Source organism: Monodelphis domestica, chromosome 3, assembly GCF_027887165.1.
Source record: "Monodelphis domestica isolate mMonDom1 chromosome 3, mMonDom1.pri, whole genome shotgun sequence".
Taxonomy (NCBI): Eukaryota; Metazoa; Chordata; class Mammalia; order Didelphimorphia; family Didelphidae; genus Monodelphis; species Monodelphis domestica.
The window spans coordinates 211,191,353-211,211,178 of NC_077229.1; the positions used below are offsets into that span (position 1 = coordinate 211,191,353).

At 38.6% G+C, this 19,826-nt stretch overlaps 1 protein-coding gene across 1 annotated transcript in view; it reads right to left on the reverse strand.

Annotated features, from left to right (window-relative positions):
• DTNBP1 (dystrobrevin binding protein 1) overlaps positions 1-19,506 on the reverse strand; it is a 208,979-nt gene extending 189,473 nt beyond the window's left edge. The window contains exon 1 of the mRNA XM_007487917.3: positions 19,241-19,506. Within this exon, the coding sequence (XP_007487979.2) occupies positions 19,241-19,296 (56 nt within the window). The 5' untranslated portion in view covers positions 19,297-19,506. The remainder of the gene's footprint in view (positions 1-19,240) is intronic.
• Between the last annotated feature and the right edge of the window lie 320 nt (positions 19,507-19,826).

The following is a 19,826-nucleotide window of genomic DNA, read 5'->3' on the forward strand; positions in this document are numbered from 1 at the left end:
TGATTATACAGTAGGTAGATCTGTATATAAGGTATATTTAGAGCACTACCATACTAACAGTGCAGGAATGAACTAACATTCTTAACCGTTTTTTAAATTAGGGACAGAGATAGGGCGGAAAAGGGAAGTTCAGATGACTTAGATAGCTAAACATAGGGAAAGAAAAATACTAACCTAAAAAAATGTAAAAATATCATAGGATTAAAAGAATTATAATAGTTAGAAAATTTAAGAAAACAAGATATGTAAGGAGTTTGAAAAATTTCACCATAGTTATAATTCTTTGTTACTAGAGAGTTAACTAACATTGTTGCATTGTTCAGAGACATTGTTAATCCTAGAATCAAAGTTATTTCATTGTGTCAATATTTGTAACCAACACACTTAACCTGAACATCTTTCGTGAAACCCTATCTTAGCATAGGTTAATTGGCCACAATAAATTAGGTTAAGAATAAGGACACAGTTTAGTGTTAAGAGATTTTTATTTTGGGAGTGGAATAGAGGTGATAGATATAGATATTAGATATAGATAGAAGATTAGAGAGAATAGGAAATAGAAGGTAAGTAAACCATTCGAAGTCAATGCAAATTGTCAAGGTGACAAATTTGTGAAAACCAAAAGGGTGATTTGTAAGAGAGGAAAGTCATATTCAGCATGCAAAAGAGCAACCCAAGGGGGAGAGGGGCAAGGAAGACAGAGAATTCTGGGAAAGAACAGAAGAGCTGAGAAGATTCAAAGCAGTTACTTCACTTCTCTTTGGGAGCTTCTCAAGAGTGGTTGGTCTAAGAGAAATCTCTGAAGCAGAAAGACCTTCTGAGCATTTGACCATCTCTCATTGAGCTGATGAGAAAAGGACTGGAGAGGACTTTTATTATAAAGCCATCCATCCAAAGAAGATTTTCCTCTCTATCCCCTAAAGTCTGTCCTTGAATTTTGTACTACAACCAGGGTAGACAGAAGCTTGGGGAGGAGAGCTATACTTTCTCCTCAAGGAAGAAGAATCAGTTTCAGTCCTTGACTTTACTTCAACCCTGTCTCTGAATAAATATATTCTGTAATTATAAAGAAAACTAGTGTTGGTTTTACTAAGGAAAGAGAGGGGAGGACCAATCTATCCCCCTTCTCCACCTTCTTGCTCCATTCCATCTCTCTCTAGCCTCAAGTAAATGTAGTGGGTGGCTCCATTCCCCCATCCACTACAAAGGAAAACTTGTCCACATTGAAAATATCTTTATTAACAGTTTAAAAAAATCTGTTTCACAAGTATAAGACAGAAGAACCATGGCTTAGTGAGAGTTTCATTTTTAAAAGATCTAGGTTTTAGGAGACTACAATATAAGATCAATATAAGACAACAATGGTAATAGATGAGTCAAGAGTTAACATTATACTCAACTGTACTAAAAGAGGTATGATGTTCTAAATAAAACAAATAATAGTCCTTTTGTACTGTCTGACCTGGACAGACCATAGTCATACATATGCAGTTCTGGGTACACATTTTCAGAAGGGCATCGATAAACCACATTGATAATGTTCACAAAAAAGCAACCTGGAGTGCCTCAAGATTATACTGTGCAAAGATCACTCGAAGAACCTGGGAATGTTTAACTGGATAAGTGTATATAAGGGAAAATATGGTAATAATATTGAAAGAGAAATTGCACATGCTCTGTTTGGGTATGGAAGGCAAAATCAGGCACAATGAGGGAGTTGCAGAGAAGCATATTTTAATTAACTTAAGGAAAACCTTCCCAAAAATTAGAGGTATGAAAAAGTGGAACGAGTTGTTTCAGGAAGCAGTGGTTTCACCCTGTGTAGAGGCAGTCTGCATGGAAGGGTGTCACAGTCTAGGGCTGAAAAAATTAGCATAGGTTTTCTAGCTCCTATTATGCCTGAATGTAGATCCCTTGTAGAGCATCCCAACATGATTACCCAATGTGTGACACTCTTCTTCTCTGACTGTTCTCTTCCATCTTGGCCTATGCATTGTATACCTTTGCCGGTGCTCTAGCTGTTCTCAGTGCCTAGAATTGATTCCCTTCTCAATTTTTACTTCCTTTAGCATTCAGCTCATAAACCACATTCTATATAAAGGAAACTTTTCCCAACCTGCCTTTCTCCTATTTTGCTAATGCCTACTTTATATCTCAAATGGCACTTTATTTTAAAATTTTCTATTTATTATTATCCTCACTTGTAAAAAAGACTCGAATCCAGGACTTCAATACCCAGAATTCCTTGTTCCACTTCCCCAGAATGCTTTGTAATATCACTGAATTCTCACCTGGGCCAATAGCGAGATGGGGTATTTAAACCTAGTTGTGAATGGGCTTGGTCTCTTTTGGACTTCCGTTTTGGAGTGGATGCTTTTCTTTTCATAATGTAGGTGAGGTTGTCTAGGCCCCTGGGCCTAGACACATGCTTTCTTATTCTGTATTTTCTTTAATCCTTAATCTTTAATAAACCTCATAAAAGTATAATACTCCTTGCAGAGAGAAACTAATTTCTACCTGCCTCAGCTTCCCCTAAATTTTAATCTTTACAGTTTGGCGTAACCACTTCGGGAAAATGAAATACTCTTCTGAAATCTTCTGATTCTTTTTCTGATCTTTAGTTCAGCCTTTAATAGCTACTGCCTAGAAATTGTTTTTTAAGCCACGCTTCTCCCTGTCTGTGTGTGTCCTTGTCTGCAGCCCCCGCTCCAGGCTCCAGACCTGTTTGCAGATTGCAGCTCACCTGCCCACCCTGGCTCCCGGCCCTGCTTGCCTGCATTCCTGTCATTCCTGGCCTACCCCGTGCTCTCTCTAGCACACCCAGTCCCTGTTTAACCCATATTGCAATCATCTGGTGACCTGCCTGCCCAACAAACTCTAGCCTTGGAGCAGATCCGCTCATCACTCAAGACTCATTCTACCAGCTGATAACAAAGGGGGGCAGGGGTTGGCTCCATGTGGGATCGGAGCATAGGAGGGGAGAGGCAAGAGGGAAAGAAGAAAGGTTTTTACAAGCAGGAACTTAAAAGCAATGGCTATTTTACAAGGATGTCTTTTAATTGCATTGATCTTTTTATTGACTTCACCTGTGTTCCTTTTAGCTAACTTTGGGGGGAAAACTCTGCTTCTCAGCTAACTGAGAGCCAGGCCTAAAGACATGCGGTCCTGGGTTGAAATCTGGCCTCAGATACTCCCCAGCTGTGTGGCCCTGGATGGGACCCTTACCACTCTGCCTTCTGACAATAGACATTTAAATGGATAAGAACCCAAGGAACTTCAAAGAGACTGGAGGCTATATTTTTAAGGCATTTCAGACTCCAATGGTTATAAAAATCTCAGTATTTCTATTGCATTTTCCTGATTGTTTTAAGATTAACTTTGTGATTTTAAGTTCATATATTACTGGATTCAAGATTATTCTGTTATACTGTTCTTTTAATGTACTGAGTTAACTACTGTTAAATTCTGTTGTTTTTCCCCTATAACTATTGAACAAATATCATTGTAATTAAGCCTGTTATGAAAAAACAGCCTTTCTATTTTGCCTTTGTAAATTGTCACATAGAGGATAGATGGACTTCATCAGAACTGGTTACAATTGCATAACAACCTTTGGAATATTAATTGTGCTAAATATCTCAAATAATTTTAAGGGTTTTTTAAAACATGATTTTTGGAATTTTTTTTTAACAATCTCTGGTCATTTTTGCCTGCCCCTACCACGAGGTAAGGCCCAAAGCTGAAGTGAAATACATTTTATAACCCCCAACCTTCCTGCATTTCTAAATATGTGAATGGAAGTTGAGGCAGTTAATCTCAGGGTATTTGTACCCCTAAAAAGCCTCCAAAAAAGGAGCACCCCTTTATTTATACTCTGCAGCTCACTATTTTACTTCCACCAGAATGATATATAGATTTCTTCATGATGTTCTAAATCCAAGATGAGTTTTACTTTGTTTAAAATATGTTTATTACCAAGGTTGAAAGATTTGCTATGATTTCAAAAAACTGTGACAAATATCCATCAATTCATAGATTTAAAAATGCCATACAGCAACTTATGTGAAATATGATAGTGCGTTTGTTTGCTATTGTAATTACTTGGGCTATTGAGAATTTTGGGGATACTGATAACTACATAAAAATGAAAAATGTTACCTTGTTCAATTCATTTGCCTTCTAAGTCACAGTGATCATGGCCAGACATGAAGAAGAAATGGATCTCATTTTTGGTGAGAAAGCCTTGTATTCTATTAGAGTGTCAATGATTATAAGCTATATTATTGAATTTTTAAAAACTCTTTTATTATATTTTTTTCACATGTGCAATATACTTTTTCAGTTTTTAAAATTTTTTCTCTCCTTTTTTATATTTGAAGCACATATCACCAGCATTAAGATTTTCTTTAACTTTTTGATTTTTCTGTACTATCAGTTTAAAATACATTTGCTAATGCATACCCAAAAAGCTTGTGACTATAAAAATGATGCCACTAATTATTTAAAAGAAATTATGGGACTTTGCTTAATGATTCTGTCCGATTCCAGGACAAGATATACACAGAAGAGTCATTACACAGAGCCAAAGAAAAGTCAATCCAGGATGGATTGATGCACTTCTAGGCCAATACAAAGGTTGTGAACCTAGTGTGAAGACTCGAGGTTACTGTGTTTAACATGTAACGTAACATGTTGTTACGACATAGGCTTTCCTTGTGTCCACACTCACTCTGAAAATACTAACAGACGAGTATCCCCGAAACCTTGGCTCCTATAATCTGGTCCCCTTTTCTGTCTCTTATAGTGTGGTACCTTTCTGTAGTCCTGGCTAATGACTGGGTAAATGCATCATTGCTTAGATCATTTTAACTGGGCCCTGATTCAAGGACCTGTTATAGATTTATTTTTCTTTTTATTTGGAATTTTTACACATAAGACTTTGATAGCCTATATTTTCATCCAGAAATTTTTCTTTTTATTTGGATTTTTCTTATGATTTTTAATTTCTCTTGCCAATTGATTCATATACCTCATACCTCAGCCATGCACCCCTAAGTGATCCTGTATTTTTCAATCACCCTCTTAAAGGGGGAATGTAAAAATAATATCATTATTTAAATTGCAAAGTTTAAATTCTTTTTGAGAAGAATTTTAGGTAAAGAAAGATGCAACCTCTCTGAATCCAGAAACTGTTGTTGAAGATACCATGAAGAAGCCTCCAGACCACAAGTACACAAAAATGAATTTTGGGTGTGGTTGATTGAACATTTGTATGTATACTTTCATGCCAAAGGGGAATGCCCCCTAACTGACTTTTTGTCAATGCGACCAGCAATTTTGTTTTTTTTTTCCCCCTCTTATCCTCACATTATTGTAATCTTTAAGTTGATTATGTTTTCATGATCCTTTTGGGGAAAAATTAATTTTTTCCAAAAATGATCACATGCGGAAATGTAAAAAATAGACTCGAATCCAGGACTCCAATCCCCAGAATTCCTTGTTCCACTTCCCCAGAATGTTTTGTAATATCACTGAATTCTCACCTGGGCCGAGAGTGAGATGGGGTATTTAAACCTGGTTGTGAATAGGCTTGGTCTCTTTTGGACTTCCGTTTTGGAGCAGACGCGGCTCTTTTCATAATGTAGGTGAGGTTGTCTAGGCCCCTGGGCCTAGACACATGCTTTCTTATCCTGTATTTTCTTTAATCCTTAATCTTTAATAAACCTCATAAAAATATAATACTCCTTGCAGAGAGAAACTAATTTCTACCTGCCTCAGCTTCCCCTAAATTTTAATCTTTACACACTCTAATACCCAATCTTTTTTGGTTTTACAGTTATCTATGTTGGTGTCTGAATGACTGAACGCACATTTTTGAGAGCAAGGACTATATCTCATTTAAATTTTGTTCTTCCCTGGGATGTGGTATGTTGTATAGGGTAGGAGCTAAATAAATAATTTTAAAAAACAAACCCTTAGGTTCCTTCTTAGAGTTGATACTGTCAGTTCCAAGGCAGAGGAGTGGTAAAGGCTAGGCAATTGGAGTTAAATGACTTGTCCATGATTACACAGCTAGGAAGTGAATGGGATCAAATTTAAACCCAGGACCTCTCATGTCCAGGCCTAGCTCTCTATCTATTAAGTCACTTAATTGCCCCTGCTAAATAAATAATTTAGAAAGATATCTATTAAAAATGGCTATTCAGTCTAAAATATTTTACATATAACTTTGGTTTTCTTAGCAGAACTGAGGACATATTTTTCAGGATCATTTTTTCTCTTCAGTTTTATTACTTTCTACTATTACTTCATATGGCTATGAGTATTCATGAGTTTGCCAGCCCTCTTCCTTTCTCCATTAGCTAAATTTTTATAATCTGTTATGAGGTTTAAAAAAGTGCTTCTTAGAACTATGTAGAATATTAACAGATAGACCTTGTAAGAGCCTGAGGGGCTCTCAAGTTTGTAAGCTACACAAAATTCATGTAATCTGTTTTTTGGAAGTCCAGGGGGTCCTTTGTTATTTTCCAGTTCTTGGTTTTGTTCTAGTATTTGTTATTGGATAAGAGTTTGGGTTGCTGGATTTATTTTTTAAATAATTACCTTCCGTCTTATAATCAATACTGGGTATTGGTTCCAAGGCAGAAGAGCAGTAATGGCTAGGCCATGGGAGTTAAGTGACTTGTCCACAGTCACACAGCTAGGAAATATCTGAGACCACATTTGAACCTAGGACCTTCCATCTATAGGCCGTGGCTCCCAATCCACTATGGCACTTAGCTGCCCCCTGGTTGCTAGATAATTGAATGTTGATTGTCTAACCATATCAATTGACAGTTTGTTCTGAATAGAGCTATGTTGGTGAACCTATGGCACATGTGCCAGAGGAGGTTGCTCCACTCCCCCTCTCCACTGCACCTGAAGACATTAATCACGTCATCTACCCCTCTGCCGAGCAGCCCAATGGAAGTGCTTCCTCCCGCCCCTATCTGGGATAAGGGGGAAGCTCACATGCAGCATGAGGGTTGCAATTTGGGTACTCAGTCTCTAAAAGGCTTGCTATAATTAGAATAGAGCCTGAAACATGGGGCTTCCAGAAATCTGGAGGTAATTCATAAAGTAGGCTGATGAGCATGATGGTATAGGAGATATATCCTATTAAAACAGAAATCAGATCTACTAAAATGTACTTGAGACTTACATGAATACAATTACAAAATACAAATTATGAATACCCCTTTAATTCTGTAGTATCTCATTTGATCTTCACAGACCCCTGGGAGGTAGGCAGGGCAGGGATTTTGCATAAGGAGAAAATGAGGCATGGAGAGATCAAATTGTCAATACCTTGCTGACAAAGCTTAGACCATAACTCAAATCTTCCATCTCTTAATGCACTACTCCTTATACCATGTCAGGTTATTTTCTGAAGCCATAGTCCCTGTGTTCATCTATTAGTCAGAAGTATTTATTAATCACTTGCTGTTTGCCAAATACTGTATTCTCAGAATACAGAGAAAAGCAAAAAATAAAAAAAAATAAACAAACAAACAAAAACATCAGTCCAAATGAAAGAACTGGAAATATCTCTGTCTAGTTGATGCCCACCTTAAGTAGCTAGTTCTTAGAGAACAAAGGCTTAGCTAAAGTCTTGGTTACCCATATGAACTTTATTAAATTAAATCCTTGATACAGTCTTCCAGGATTATAGACATAATCTGGGTAACAGGATTTTTTCCCTTAAAATTGTTATTTACAGCTGTTGCCCTTAGGGAATAATCTCCAGATGTGCACAAGATGACCCACTTATGTTTAGAAAGAAAATATTAGAATTTATAGTTTAAATCTAAAACTAAAAAAGTAATTCTACTTTACTAATATTTAATATAAGGATTGACACTGGTGCCCTAAATGGATTCATACAAGCTATGATATATGATGTTGCAAGATATCTTAAGGAAAAACACAGAGGATTTAACAGTGTCATCCTCACTCATTTGTTCACTTGAAGCATAAATGCAGTTTATATATGCGTGATAAATTAGATTTATGGATTAAATTATCTAGTTTTAATTAAAATAACCCTCATGAAATGGACAAGTGGCTCTAAAAGTTTCCTGCAAAGAAAGAGCAGATTGAAAGCAAAAATTGAGCACAAAGGAATAAGAAAATGGCAGAATTGATACTAACTAGATCTGACAAGAAGGCAGCTAAATTATTCAAAATTATCAAGGAGATTATTTGAAGTATGGATTTATGTCCACTCTCATTAATGAGGAACTGCACCATAAGTGTATATTCTGCCTTAAGATATTGGCTGATAATAGCATGAAGCCATCATGACTAGTAAGACATTTAAAAGTTAAGTATTCAAAACATGAAAACAAACTTCTTCATTTTTTTAAAGCTACAACATCTAATCAAGCATCTAACAAAATTTCACTAAAACTTAATGGCATGTACACAAATAATTATATTATAATGTAATAATGAAGGCATATTGGAGGCAAGGAAATTTAGGGAGGGAAAGATATCTCCATTTCCTCTAATTCCCCCAATTCACTCCTGCACAGAAGTTAATTGGTCCAGTTATAGATCAAGAATTTTAAAAAAGATCTACCCTCAAATTTAACTAAATGATTTATTTTAATATTTTATTAATTTTACATATTCACATCAAATGTCAATACATTTAAAAAATATTGGAAAATAGTATTTTGGTAATAGGTAAATTTTAGCAAGTCTCTGAGCCTGCTTCTAAAGCATACAAATATGCTAATTAGATAACTCCTCTGCTTAAATTCACTTCAGCTCCCATTTTGTTTCCCTCTCTTCTGCCTTCTTAATATCCTCCAACCCTCCCAAGCCTAAGGCAACTCCTAAAATCCCTGCCCCATTTGGATCAGCAAAGGCAGGTTATAGATGTCAGGTGGAAGGGAAAGGGTATTAAGAGCTCTTGGGAATTGTGAGAAGGGAATTTTTGTGTTGATTTGATCAACCAGAGATCTGAACTTCCCTTCCATTTGTTTTGAATTTAGGTCAATCTGCAACCACAAAATTGATCCCACAGAACTGTCCCCCCAACCACAAAACTGATCCCACAGGCACTGCCCCCCCCCAATTGTGGAACTAGGATTGGTTCCTGGGGAGTGATGTAAGAGATCTAGTGGGTGTAGTAAGGATTTATAAGATGAGACCCAGCAGGAAGCTTGGGGGAAGAGTTTGTTGTTGTTTTCTGAGGCTGAGACAGACAGTGAGTTGTTAAACTCTGGATTATTAGGCTAGGAAATTATTCACCTCCTTTCTAAATTTCTCTCTTATTTTCTTTTTCTTACTAATAAATCTAGCTATTAAAAGTCTTGTGACTTAAGGGTTTATTACAATTTTGGCAACTACCCATTCTAATAATTTCAGAGTCAAAATCTGCCTGGGTCCTCTTGGCAACCTCTCTCCAGGTCAATGGTGTACAGTCAAACAGAAAGCCTTGTAGCTGCTTAAACTATCCCATGTAGTTGACACCTAACAGCATTAGGATCTCAAGGAAATGAAAGATATTTCTTAACTAGAGAATGAGATGAAGTAAGCTACGATGTTTCATTACATGTACTCCCCTTAAAACAATCAAGTATGGCCTATAAAAAAGGTAGATAGCATTTGTCAGCTGACAGTGGATTATAAGGAGATGAATGAAATTGTGCTCATTGGTACAATAGTTCTTGATCACATCAGTATTGTGGAGTAGAAGTTCAGGCACAGGGTAAGTATTAAGAGTTTATGGACCTCATCAATCTTTTTTTTCCTCTTCTTAGAGCTAAAATATCTTTAAAATACCTTCTTAGAGCTAAAATATCTTTTACCTGCAAAAGAATCTTCTTAGAGCTAAAATACCTGCAAAAAGAATCTTCTTAGAGCTAAAATAACCTTTTACCTACAAAAGAATCCAGTATGTTTCCACTGTCCTTCCCTCAGGATACCTGTATTTTCCCTGCCACATTCTGGTATTGCAGGCAATAATGAACTCCATGATATTGATATCATGTGGAAAGGCAGAGAATGAAGCCACTTGGATAATGGCACATCTGAAGGCCAAATGGCAGGAAAGAAAATCTAGGATCCAACTCATTCTGTCAAGTTTTAGGGAAAATTATCAGTAGGGAAACCCTAGAGGATTCTACCCATACTTGGAATAAATTATTAATACTTCCTCACAATCTAAGAAGGAATTCCAGAGGTTTACTAGAATCTCTGAAGATTTCTACTTTCCTCTTCTGGATATCCTGATGGTTCCCATTTAATGTGTCCTGTAAATTCACCTTTATATGGGGCTTAGGCTTCAGTCCTAAAGAGTGAAAACAAGCTATCCAGCAATCTTTCCCTTGAGCCCTTATGACCCCACCTGATCCCAATTTCTGAAGATCTCAGGCCATAAAGAGGAGGAGATGTGAAGCTTCTATCAGGAATTAAGGGGCCACAAGCTTCCAAAGTGGAAAAGCACTTTGAAAAGCACCTGCTCGTTGGTTTCTGGAGCCTAGAAACTACTAAGCATATACAGAATTATGCAATTTTGTTCAGAACTATCTATTATAAGTTGGGCAATGAAAGATAAATCTCTTACAATGCAGGTAGGTGGCAAATGGTTTTTTATGGTTCAATGGAAATCATATACTAAAAACCATACTTGCCGGGGTCATTCCAGTTAGCATCTTTTACAAAGAAGTTGAGACAGTGCCAGACACTAAAGGCCTTTTCTACTATTCCACAGGCACCTCTCTATAATCCTGAGGAACAGTTTTCACCTGGTTTACCAATGGTTGTAACTGCTACAAGAAAGCTATCCACAACTAGATTTCATTAGTTCAGTGATAGAAAAAGGACTTCTTGTAAGTCCTTGCAGTTGGCTGAGGATGAGGTTGCACTTGAGGGATGGGACAGACAATAGCTTTATAAGTGATTCCTGGATAGCGACCATGAAACTGGCCATGTTGTCTGGGGCTTAGTGAGAACAGATCTGAATCTTTGGATTCATGATTGATGGAGGAATTTTGCTAATATCAAAACTGCACAGCTACTTGTGGGGCATGTCAGCTCTTCTCAGAGACAATATATGTCTCCACTAACAGACTGGAGGCATCATAAAAATTGTAAAGGTTAGGGAATTGATTCATTACTAATCATGAACTTTGGAGTGATGATACCATGTTATGCTGGGCATGAAACCTTCCTAAGCATGGAGCAACCATTTATGCCCAATTGAGCTTCTCAAGCCAACTGAAGGTTTGCCCCAGCTAATAAATACCTACATCACTGAGAACCAGACTGCTTCAGTCAATGCTACCCTAAAAAGGAGAAGGGCTCTCTCATTCAGTAGTTTCTTGAATTCAGTCTCAAGAAAGACAACCTAAGGAGAACAGATTGCTTTTAGACAAAGTTCTTACTCTCTTTAGCCCTTTCTTATTCCTTCCCAAGTACAGTCTCCTGGGCTTCAAGTTCCTGCACCTTTACCCCAAAGGGTTGTGTACAATCTGGAGAATCAGCTCAGGTCCCCCTCAATGGACAGGTTTACTTTTCTCTGGGATGGTTCAGACAACTCCTTCTTAGAAAGGGACTAGAGGCCAAGAGGTACCTTACATTCTTTTTTTTTTTTTAAATAAACTCTTACCTTCCATCTTGGAGTCAATACTGTGTATTGGCTCCAAGGCAGAAGAGTGGTAAGAGCTAGGCAATGGGGGTTAAGTGACTTGTCCAGGATCACATAGCTGGGAAGTGTCTGAGGCCATATTTGAACCTAGGACCTCCCATCTCTAGGCCTGGCTCTCAATCCACTGAGCTATCCAGCTGCCCCTGGTACCTTACATTCTAATAGCACAGGGGAAGTGAAACTATTGCTTTTTAATACTACAGTGAATATTTATTTGCTTGGAAGAAGAGGGATCCCTTACTTGACTTGATAACAGTTTTCTGCCTCTGGATGAACCTTTATTTTGCCTCTGTGGAAGAAGTGAGCGCAGAGCCTGTAAGGGGGCAGAGATCTGGGATCATCTCCATAACACAGATCCTAGGAATGGGGAGATTTTGGTGGGTGAATCAGGAAATAATGAATTGTTATTAGGTGTAAACAAAGTGGCTACTAGTTACTAGGTACTTGGAAAGCTTAGATCCTGGAAAAGATTACATGCAAGAGGATTACGACCTCTTAGCTACTCTCTTACAGACGATATATGATAAGGAATCCATGACTTTTCGGAGGCATTATCACATATGCTTTGGCCCTAGAATTCCTGATGCTGCTCCTGTTCAGCTTCATCTTAGATCAAATGAGGAAGGAGGAAAGGTGAAGAGAATAGAATAAACATCATATTGCCTATGAGCTAGGCACTGTGCTAAGTGCTTTTTACAAATATTAGCTCATTTACAAGTATTATCTCATTATCTCATCCCTTCAGTAAAAATATCTGTGACTTTGCCAGAGATGTTATAATCTATGTGGTGGCCTTGATGTTTCTGCTACTGTTCATTGTCACCATCTTCCGTTTGAAGACCCATTGTAACTGCAAATTTAAATTCAGCCTCAGCAATTTAGTAGGCATATGACCCTACCTAGGCAACTTAGAATTTCTCTCCTTACCTCAGATTCCTTAGCTTTAAATGGGGATAATAATAGCACATACCTTAAATGGTTGTTTTGAGGCTCAAATAAAACAAAATGTATTTACATCACTAGTCACATGAATCAGATTATTAAGATCTAGCACTTGGTGTGATATGATAGAATCTTATCTGTCAGGGATTCTGTTCCCCTCACAACATGAATTAGGCTGATTTTTCCCTGAAAGACTAAATATTTCCGTGGGTCCATATTGGCCCAAGGGGTTAAGATTCAAGTTGCACTTCCCTTGATATAGCTTTCTGATAAACTCTGGCTGTACTGATACAGATTCCCAGTTACCTAAAAGTTATTAGAGTTATGGCTCTTTAGACTTAGTGAATGTTTCAAGATCATACAAGTCACCACATCCTGCTCTGTTGTTTGGATTCATTTCCATTTGGAGACAATAGAAGATATGTCTACTTAAGCTAAGTGATGAAGTCTACTTATTGAATATCCTTTATAAGCTATGGATAGATACATTCTTTCTGTTAACTGCTGCAATATATTGGATTACTTCATGATATTCCCATATCAAAGCCAAAATAACAGTGACAGATGAAACCAAATGTCCCAAACATTATGTATGTTTTGGCTACCACAACATCCTGAAAACTATTTTGTAATGTGTTAAATGAATTTTCATGATTAGGAAGTTAGGTGGCACAGTGGGCAGAATGTTAGACTTGGGAGTCATATTCAAAATATGACTGAATTCAAAAGGGTTTGAAATCAATCTTACTTAACAACTATGTGACCTTGAACAAGTCACTTTCCTTCTTTTGGCCTCAATGTCCTTATTTTTATATAGAATAATAATAGTACCTACCTTATCAGGTTGTTTTGAGGATCAAATGAGATAATATGGAAAGCATTTTGTAAACTTTAAAACACTACATAAAACTTATTATTATTTGTACTATACTATAAAAAGAAGCAGTGACTACAATACTCAATGCAGGAAAACTGCCAGTTCTTCAAGATATTCTCCCCCCAATCCTCCCCAGAAGCAGAAAATGCTAAAAATAGGACATATACAATGCCACAGGGAACTCTATGAAGTCTATTTTGCATATGTAGACAGCTAAACATAAAGAAGTGAATAAGAATTTTTATACTGGTAAAATACATCCTAAATACTTCACCTCAGTCTGCTCACATTAGCAGTGGTGAAAAGAACACTGAATTTAGAGTCACAGGACCTGAATCTAAATTCTGATTCTGTCAACTGCCACTTCTGTGACCTTGGTCAAAGCACAACCACTCTGGGCCTCAGGTTCCTCATCAGTAATATACATATATACTTGTGTTTGTATGTGTGTATATGTATGTTTATGTGTATATATGTTTATATCTATGTATATATGTTTAAGTATGTATGTATATATAGCTCATGGTTGCACTGGATAACTACTTAGGGTCCCTTCCCTCCTATGAATTCTCCTTTACTCTTCCCACTTTATCAACTATCAAAGTAGGGCAAGATGTGGTAGAATCAATACTGAATATTGGTTCTAAGGCAAAATAAGGCTAAGGGCTAGGCAATGGGGGTTGTGACTTGCCCAGGATTATATAGCTAGGAAATGTCTGAGGCCAAATTTGAACCCAGGACCCCTTGTCTCTACGCCTGACTCCAAATTCATTGAGCCACCTAGCTAACCACACCCCAAATAACTCGTATGTCCCCTACTATATATTTTAATACCTTATGTTACAGGAGATCATCAGTCAATAGCAAAATGTCATAATATGTTAGCAACAGGATTTAAATAGCTTAAAAGTCCTCTGGCGTCCCCCTCAAAAAATACCCTACTATCTTCCATACCTAACTGATGCCAGAAATTCTACAAAGATTCCCTTCTTTTAGGCTTTGTCTAGTTTTAAAATATAAATACTGTGATTATTTAAGTTTTATGAATCATTCAGAATTTACTGTATATTCACTTGCATACATTTAGTATTATTCTGATAAGGGAAGCTGCCAGAACTTAAGTAACTAGGGGGCTAGAGAATTGGGCCACTCACAGGGCAGAAGTTTTCTTGTTTTGAAGTTGAGTCTAAGGTCTAACATAGCTGGAAATTCTCAAGTTTTACTTACATGAAAAGAACTTTACACTGAGTACTATACACAGGAAGCACCTGCTCATCACATTAATGAATATTCATGAATGGACCCATAATTAGACTGCTGGGTTTTCCCTTGCCTACATGCTTTAAGTCTATACAATACGAAGTTGCCTTAGAATTGCTTCAAGAGTATGATTCAAGATGAGGATTGCTACACAACACATTTCAGCTTATACCTGCCAGGCAAAGATCATATGGTAGAGGTCCTCCAGAGTAGCTCCAAAATTTCTGACTTTCTCTAAAGGTGAGAAACACATGCTGGAGAGTTAAGATCAAGTTTAGAACCTTCCACAGTGGAGATGAAACATGAAGGTGGCCCAAAATGAATTCACTCCCATCCTCAAACTCTTTAACCCAAGACGCAGTATGATCCAAAAAGAAACGTAGGATTTTCAGGCTTTTCCCAGGACTAATTCAATGATACTATAACACTTCAAAACTTTAGTGCCCATTTTTTTTGGTATGGACAGTCTATTCCAATAAGTCAAAGTTGAAGCTTCTAGACTGTGGTGACTTCTTATCTTCATCTTCAAATATGATGCTAATTTTTTTATTATTGAGTCATTTTGGATATGATCTCATTTGGGCTTAGCTAGATCCTGGAATGGTTGGCCATTTCCTTTTCTAGCTCTTTTTACAGATGAGGAACTGAGGGTTAAAGTGATTTGCTCAGGGTCACAGAGCTAGTAAGTGTCTGAAGCCAAATTTGAACTCGGGAAGATGTCTTCCTGACTTTAGATCTAGCACTCGATCCACCATTTACCTAACTAGCTGGCATGACTACAGAAAGACGGCTGATTCTTATAAAACTGATTCTTATATATTTACGTTTGTAAATAGCTGTTTCTTATCTATTAGGATAGAGTCAAATTTAGTTTTTGAAAGGTACTTTGGCACTCACTAGGTCCACTGCTTTCCACTTCACTTCTGGAAGAACATATTCTCAGTACAGGAATGTGATGTTTCTGAGTAATGCATTAAGTCAAAGACTTCTTTTTCTTCTTGAACCTGAGTCATATTTTTCAACATATCTCTCACCCTCACTCCTTGTGCCCACATTTGTTCAGAAGCTAACAAGTATTAAAGGTTGATTTAATCAGAAATCACACAAAATCAAAAAGCCTTGTAAAAATTCTAGGACCAGAAATATCATGCCTCTTTCCACTTCAGTACATCCTTTACACCACTACCACCAAAGTGATTTACATTAAGTGCAGGATACTCAATAAACTCCAGTGGCTTCCAATTGCCTCTAGAATCAAATATATCTTCCTCTTTTTAGCTTTTAAAGTCCTTCAAAACCTTGCCCCTACCTATCAATGTCAGTTCCCCTCCCCCCTCAACCAAACTGGCCTTTACTCGGTCCCTCACATCTGACATGGCATCTCCTATTTCTCTGTCTTTGCAATGGCTGCCACCCCTCAGTCCCCCATGCTTGAAAGACACTCTCTCTTTACCTCCACCTAACAGAATCACTATCTTCCTTCAAAATACAGGTCAAGCACCATCTTCTACATGAAACACTTCCTGATTCCCTCAACTACTAGTACCTCTACTCTCAAATCCCTTGTATTTAATTTTAATTTATATTTATTCTCTGTATTTATAGACTTTCCTCCTCATCTAGAATGCAAGCGCTTTGTAGATAGGGGCTGTTGCATTTATTATATCCACAGCATATGGAATTGTGTCTGGCAAAGTGTCATTTCTACCAGAGAAAGTGTTCTTACCATGTACTTGATCTGCTCTGATCTAGCCACCTTTCCCAGATAAGTTTTAAATACCACCGATTAAGCATTTAGCAAATGCTTACAGTTGATTTCTAGCATAGTAGAACCTCCCAAATGTTCACAATCCACTAGCATTGACATTATAATAAATCAGTTTTTTCTCTGGCTTCAGATATGTGCCACCTGTCAGTTAAAAGGATAGTAGTATCTCACTAATTTATTAATTGACTGGAAATGGATAAAACAAACTAAACAATAGGGGTTTGAATCTAGTCTGAAATAATGATCCCTAAGAGAACTATCCTTGAGCTAGCTTAAGTTTAAATAACCCCTAAATTGAAAGATCAGTTTTTAAGGCTGTCCCTAAAAAGCTCTTAGATGTACAGGTGAAATCTTTAAAAATAAAATGTCAATTATTATTAATCTTCCCTATGCCAAATTCCCATGGGCCGATGTGGCACTGGTAGTTCTGTACTAAATACCCATCAATGTACCTCATATAAGATGTACCTCATGTAAGAAATATGACAAGAAATCCATCATTTTCAGCTAAGAGAGAAAAGCTGAAAATGTCAGAGGCAGCTTTAACTCCAGCACTCTCTTAGTTCAGGATTGATGTTGGGACAAGATGAAGCATTTGTAAATCATTTTTAAAAAATCAACAAAAGGAGGCTTACTCTGTCCTAACACAAAGAAGATGTAAAACAAAGATACAGTGGTATTTAGCTTTCCTGAATGGACCCCCTTCCCCCATCTCCACATGGAAATGTATTTGGACATCAGGGCAGGATATGGAAAAGAGCATGCTAACTCTCCTAGTCTACAGAAATACAAGTTTAAAGGGCTCTCACTGCCTATGGCTAGAGTATTTATGCTTTTGGGTTTCCACTGAGGGGGAAAAAAGATTTCATCAATAGTAAGGCTCTCCAGATTCTCCTGCAGCCATTCCACTTCTCCTTCTACCTAGCAACTACAAACTTTTGTCCTCATCTTGACCTCCAATCCTTCAACCCATTGGATTGTGACCTTGAAGTCAGGGGCTGTCTTTTGCCTCTTTTTGTATCCCTAGTGCTTAGCACAGTGCCTGGCACATAGTAGACACAATGTTCATTAATTGACTGAGCCCCTTAATTTTCAAAAGCTATCAACCCCTATAGTGGCTACACTTTGTGAACTTCCCTGTCTCCACTCCTCATTATTGTTCAACTCTATACTATGCTCTTCTCTTGAATCCCTTGCCCCCTTATTCTATCACTGATCTTGCTCTGCCAAGTCTCAACTTCTCTGGGATTCAATTTTGCATCTGTGAAATGAAAGGGTTTGACTAGATCAGGACTTTGTGGAAATGGGGTACATGAACTTGAATGGGAAAAATTTTACACCTTAGTTTCAATAGTTGGTTTCCTTTGTAATACTAAATATTTTATTTTATTAATAAAAAAAAACATTATTCAGAGAAAGAGTCCAAAGGTTTCATCAGACTGACAAAGGAGGCCATGACAAAAAACATTCAAAATGCCTGGACTGTAAGATCCTATGAAGTTATGTCTGAAATATCTGGAAGACAGGTACGGCTTGGCACACTTTCAAAGATGCCAAATGAAGTGACTTATCTTCGAATTTCTTTACAGGAACTTATAAAACAGCACAAAGACATTTTATTTTGAAAGGGCCTCACAATCAACAGTGTTTTTCAAATGGATCTTCTGCTACACATTTTTAATGCTATTTTAAAATGGTACAAACACAAAAAGGATGGTATGCATTAAATTTTTTTTCTAATATTTCAAGCTTCAAACTACCAAAAGGAACTGCATGAATCTGAATATGAAAAAATATGAAAATTTTACTAAGAGCAGACTATGAGACATCTCTGGGAGGTAAAGACTCAGAAACAACCAAAGTCACTACTGTGATTCAAGTGTCAAACTAAACTGCATGAGGTGGCAAAGACAGGAGCTTGTGGTGGAAGGGCAACTCTTCAGGTCAGTTCTACCGACCTGAGGTCGAATGAGAAATGGGGGAGAGAGAGAAATGGTGAGAAAACGGAGTGAGTAAATGGTCTCCCAGAGTGGTCTTGACTCTAAACTTCCCCTTCTTAAAGATGCCCTTTGCCTAAAGTACTAGAGACCACCCTGCGGGACCTGAGCAGCAGAAACCAATTAATTTAAGTGAAGTAAAAAAAAAAAAGTTATACGCATGAAGACGAGCAGTAGCCTCTTCAAGCAGCCTTTGACCTAGTCAGTCAGTAAGTCAACCCTAGGATTTAGGAGAGCAGAGGTAAGGGATGGAGGACAGAGAGAAGAAGGTGTAGTTGGTATGACCCTGCAGTCCAGTGGATGCTAAGGAAGGGGAAGAATTAGAGGTACCGGCTCTGTCCAATGATACATCCCAGAAACAGTAGGAAGAAGGCGCGCTCATGAGAAGAGAATGAGGGGGGCGCGCCCAAGGGGGGGGGGTTTGGAGGAGGGAGGCGCCTTTCAGGGAGGAGGGAGTGGAAGAGGGGCAGGGCTAAGGTTCGGACAGAAGTTCCTCCAGCCTCTGCGAACCCGAGGAAAGTTCGTGACTCTCAGCCGCTGTGCCAGTTCTTGTCCCCGGCCCTGCCGCTGGAGGAAGGGCTCAGGATGGGACGCCAACATTATCGTTTTTCACCCCACCCCCCCAACCCCCGCCCCTGGCACCTGAGGCCCGGGCCGCTCTAGGTCCACTTCCTCTCCCTCACCCGCACTTTACCCACCCGGAGGTGAAATCCTGCTGCACACTCAGCAGCCTCTCCTTCAGGGTCTCCAACATCTTCACCGCTGTCGGGGTCTTTTCCTCTTGGTTCTCCCGCTCCCCCTCCCCTCCGTCTAGGACGGCCCCCTACCCCACAACTGTCACCCGCACACACATCCCCACCCCCACACCCTGGGCCCCGCCCCCACACGCCGCCCCGTGCTCCCAGCGCGCCGCCCTCCGCTCTGGTCCGGCCACCGCTGCAACCTAGCCTTCCACGTTCTCCGCCCCCTTCTCTCTGTTAGCCACGCCCCTTCCCGCCCCCGCGCAGCCGTAGTAGCTTCAGCCTTGGCTCAGAAATCGCTGAGGCTGCAATAGGGGGGTGGGCCCGGAACTCCAGGGAGGCCACAGATGGAAGCACCGCGCTTGCGCGGCTCTGGCACGCCTCCGTGCCCGCGCGCCGAGAACGCGATTATGCAGGATTGAGCAATTCTACCAAGGAAGTGAAAAGCTGAGGAAAAAACTGTTCATTTTTTTCTACAGTTTGAAAAGACCGATAAAGGACTGTAATATGGTGCTGCGGATAGAGTAAAGAACCTAGAGTCTGA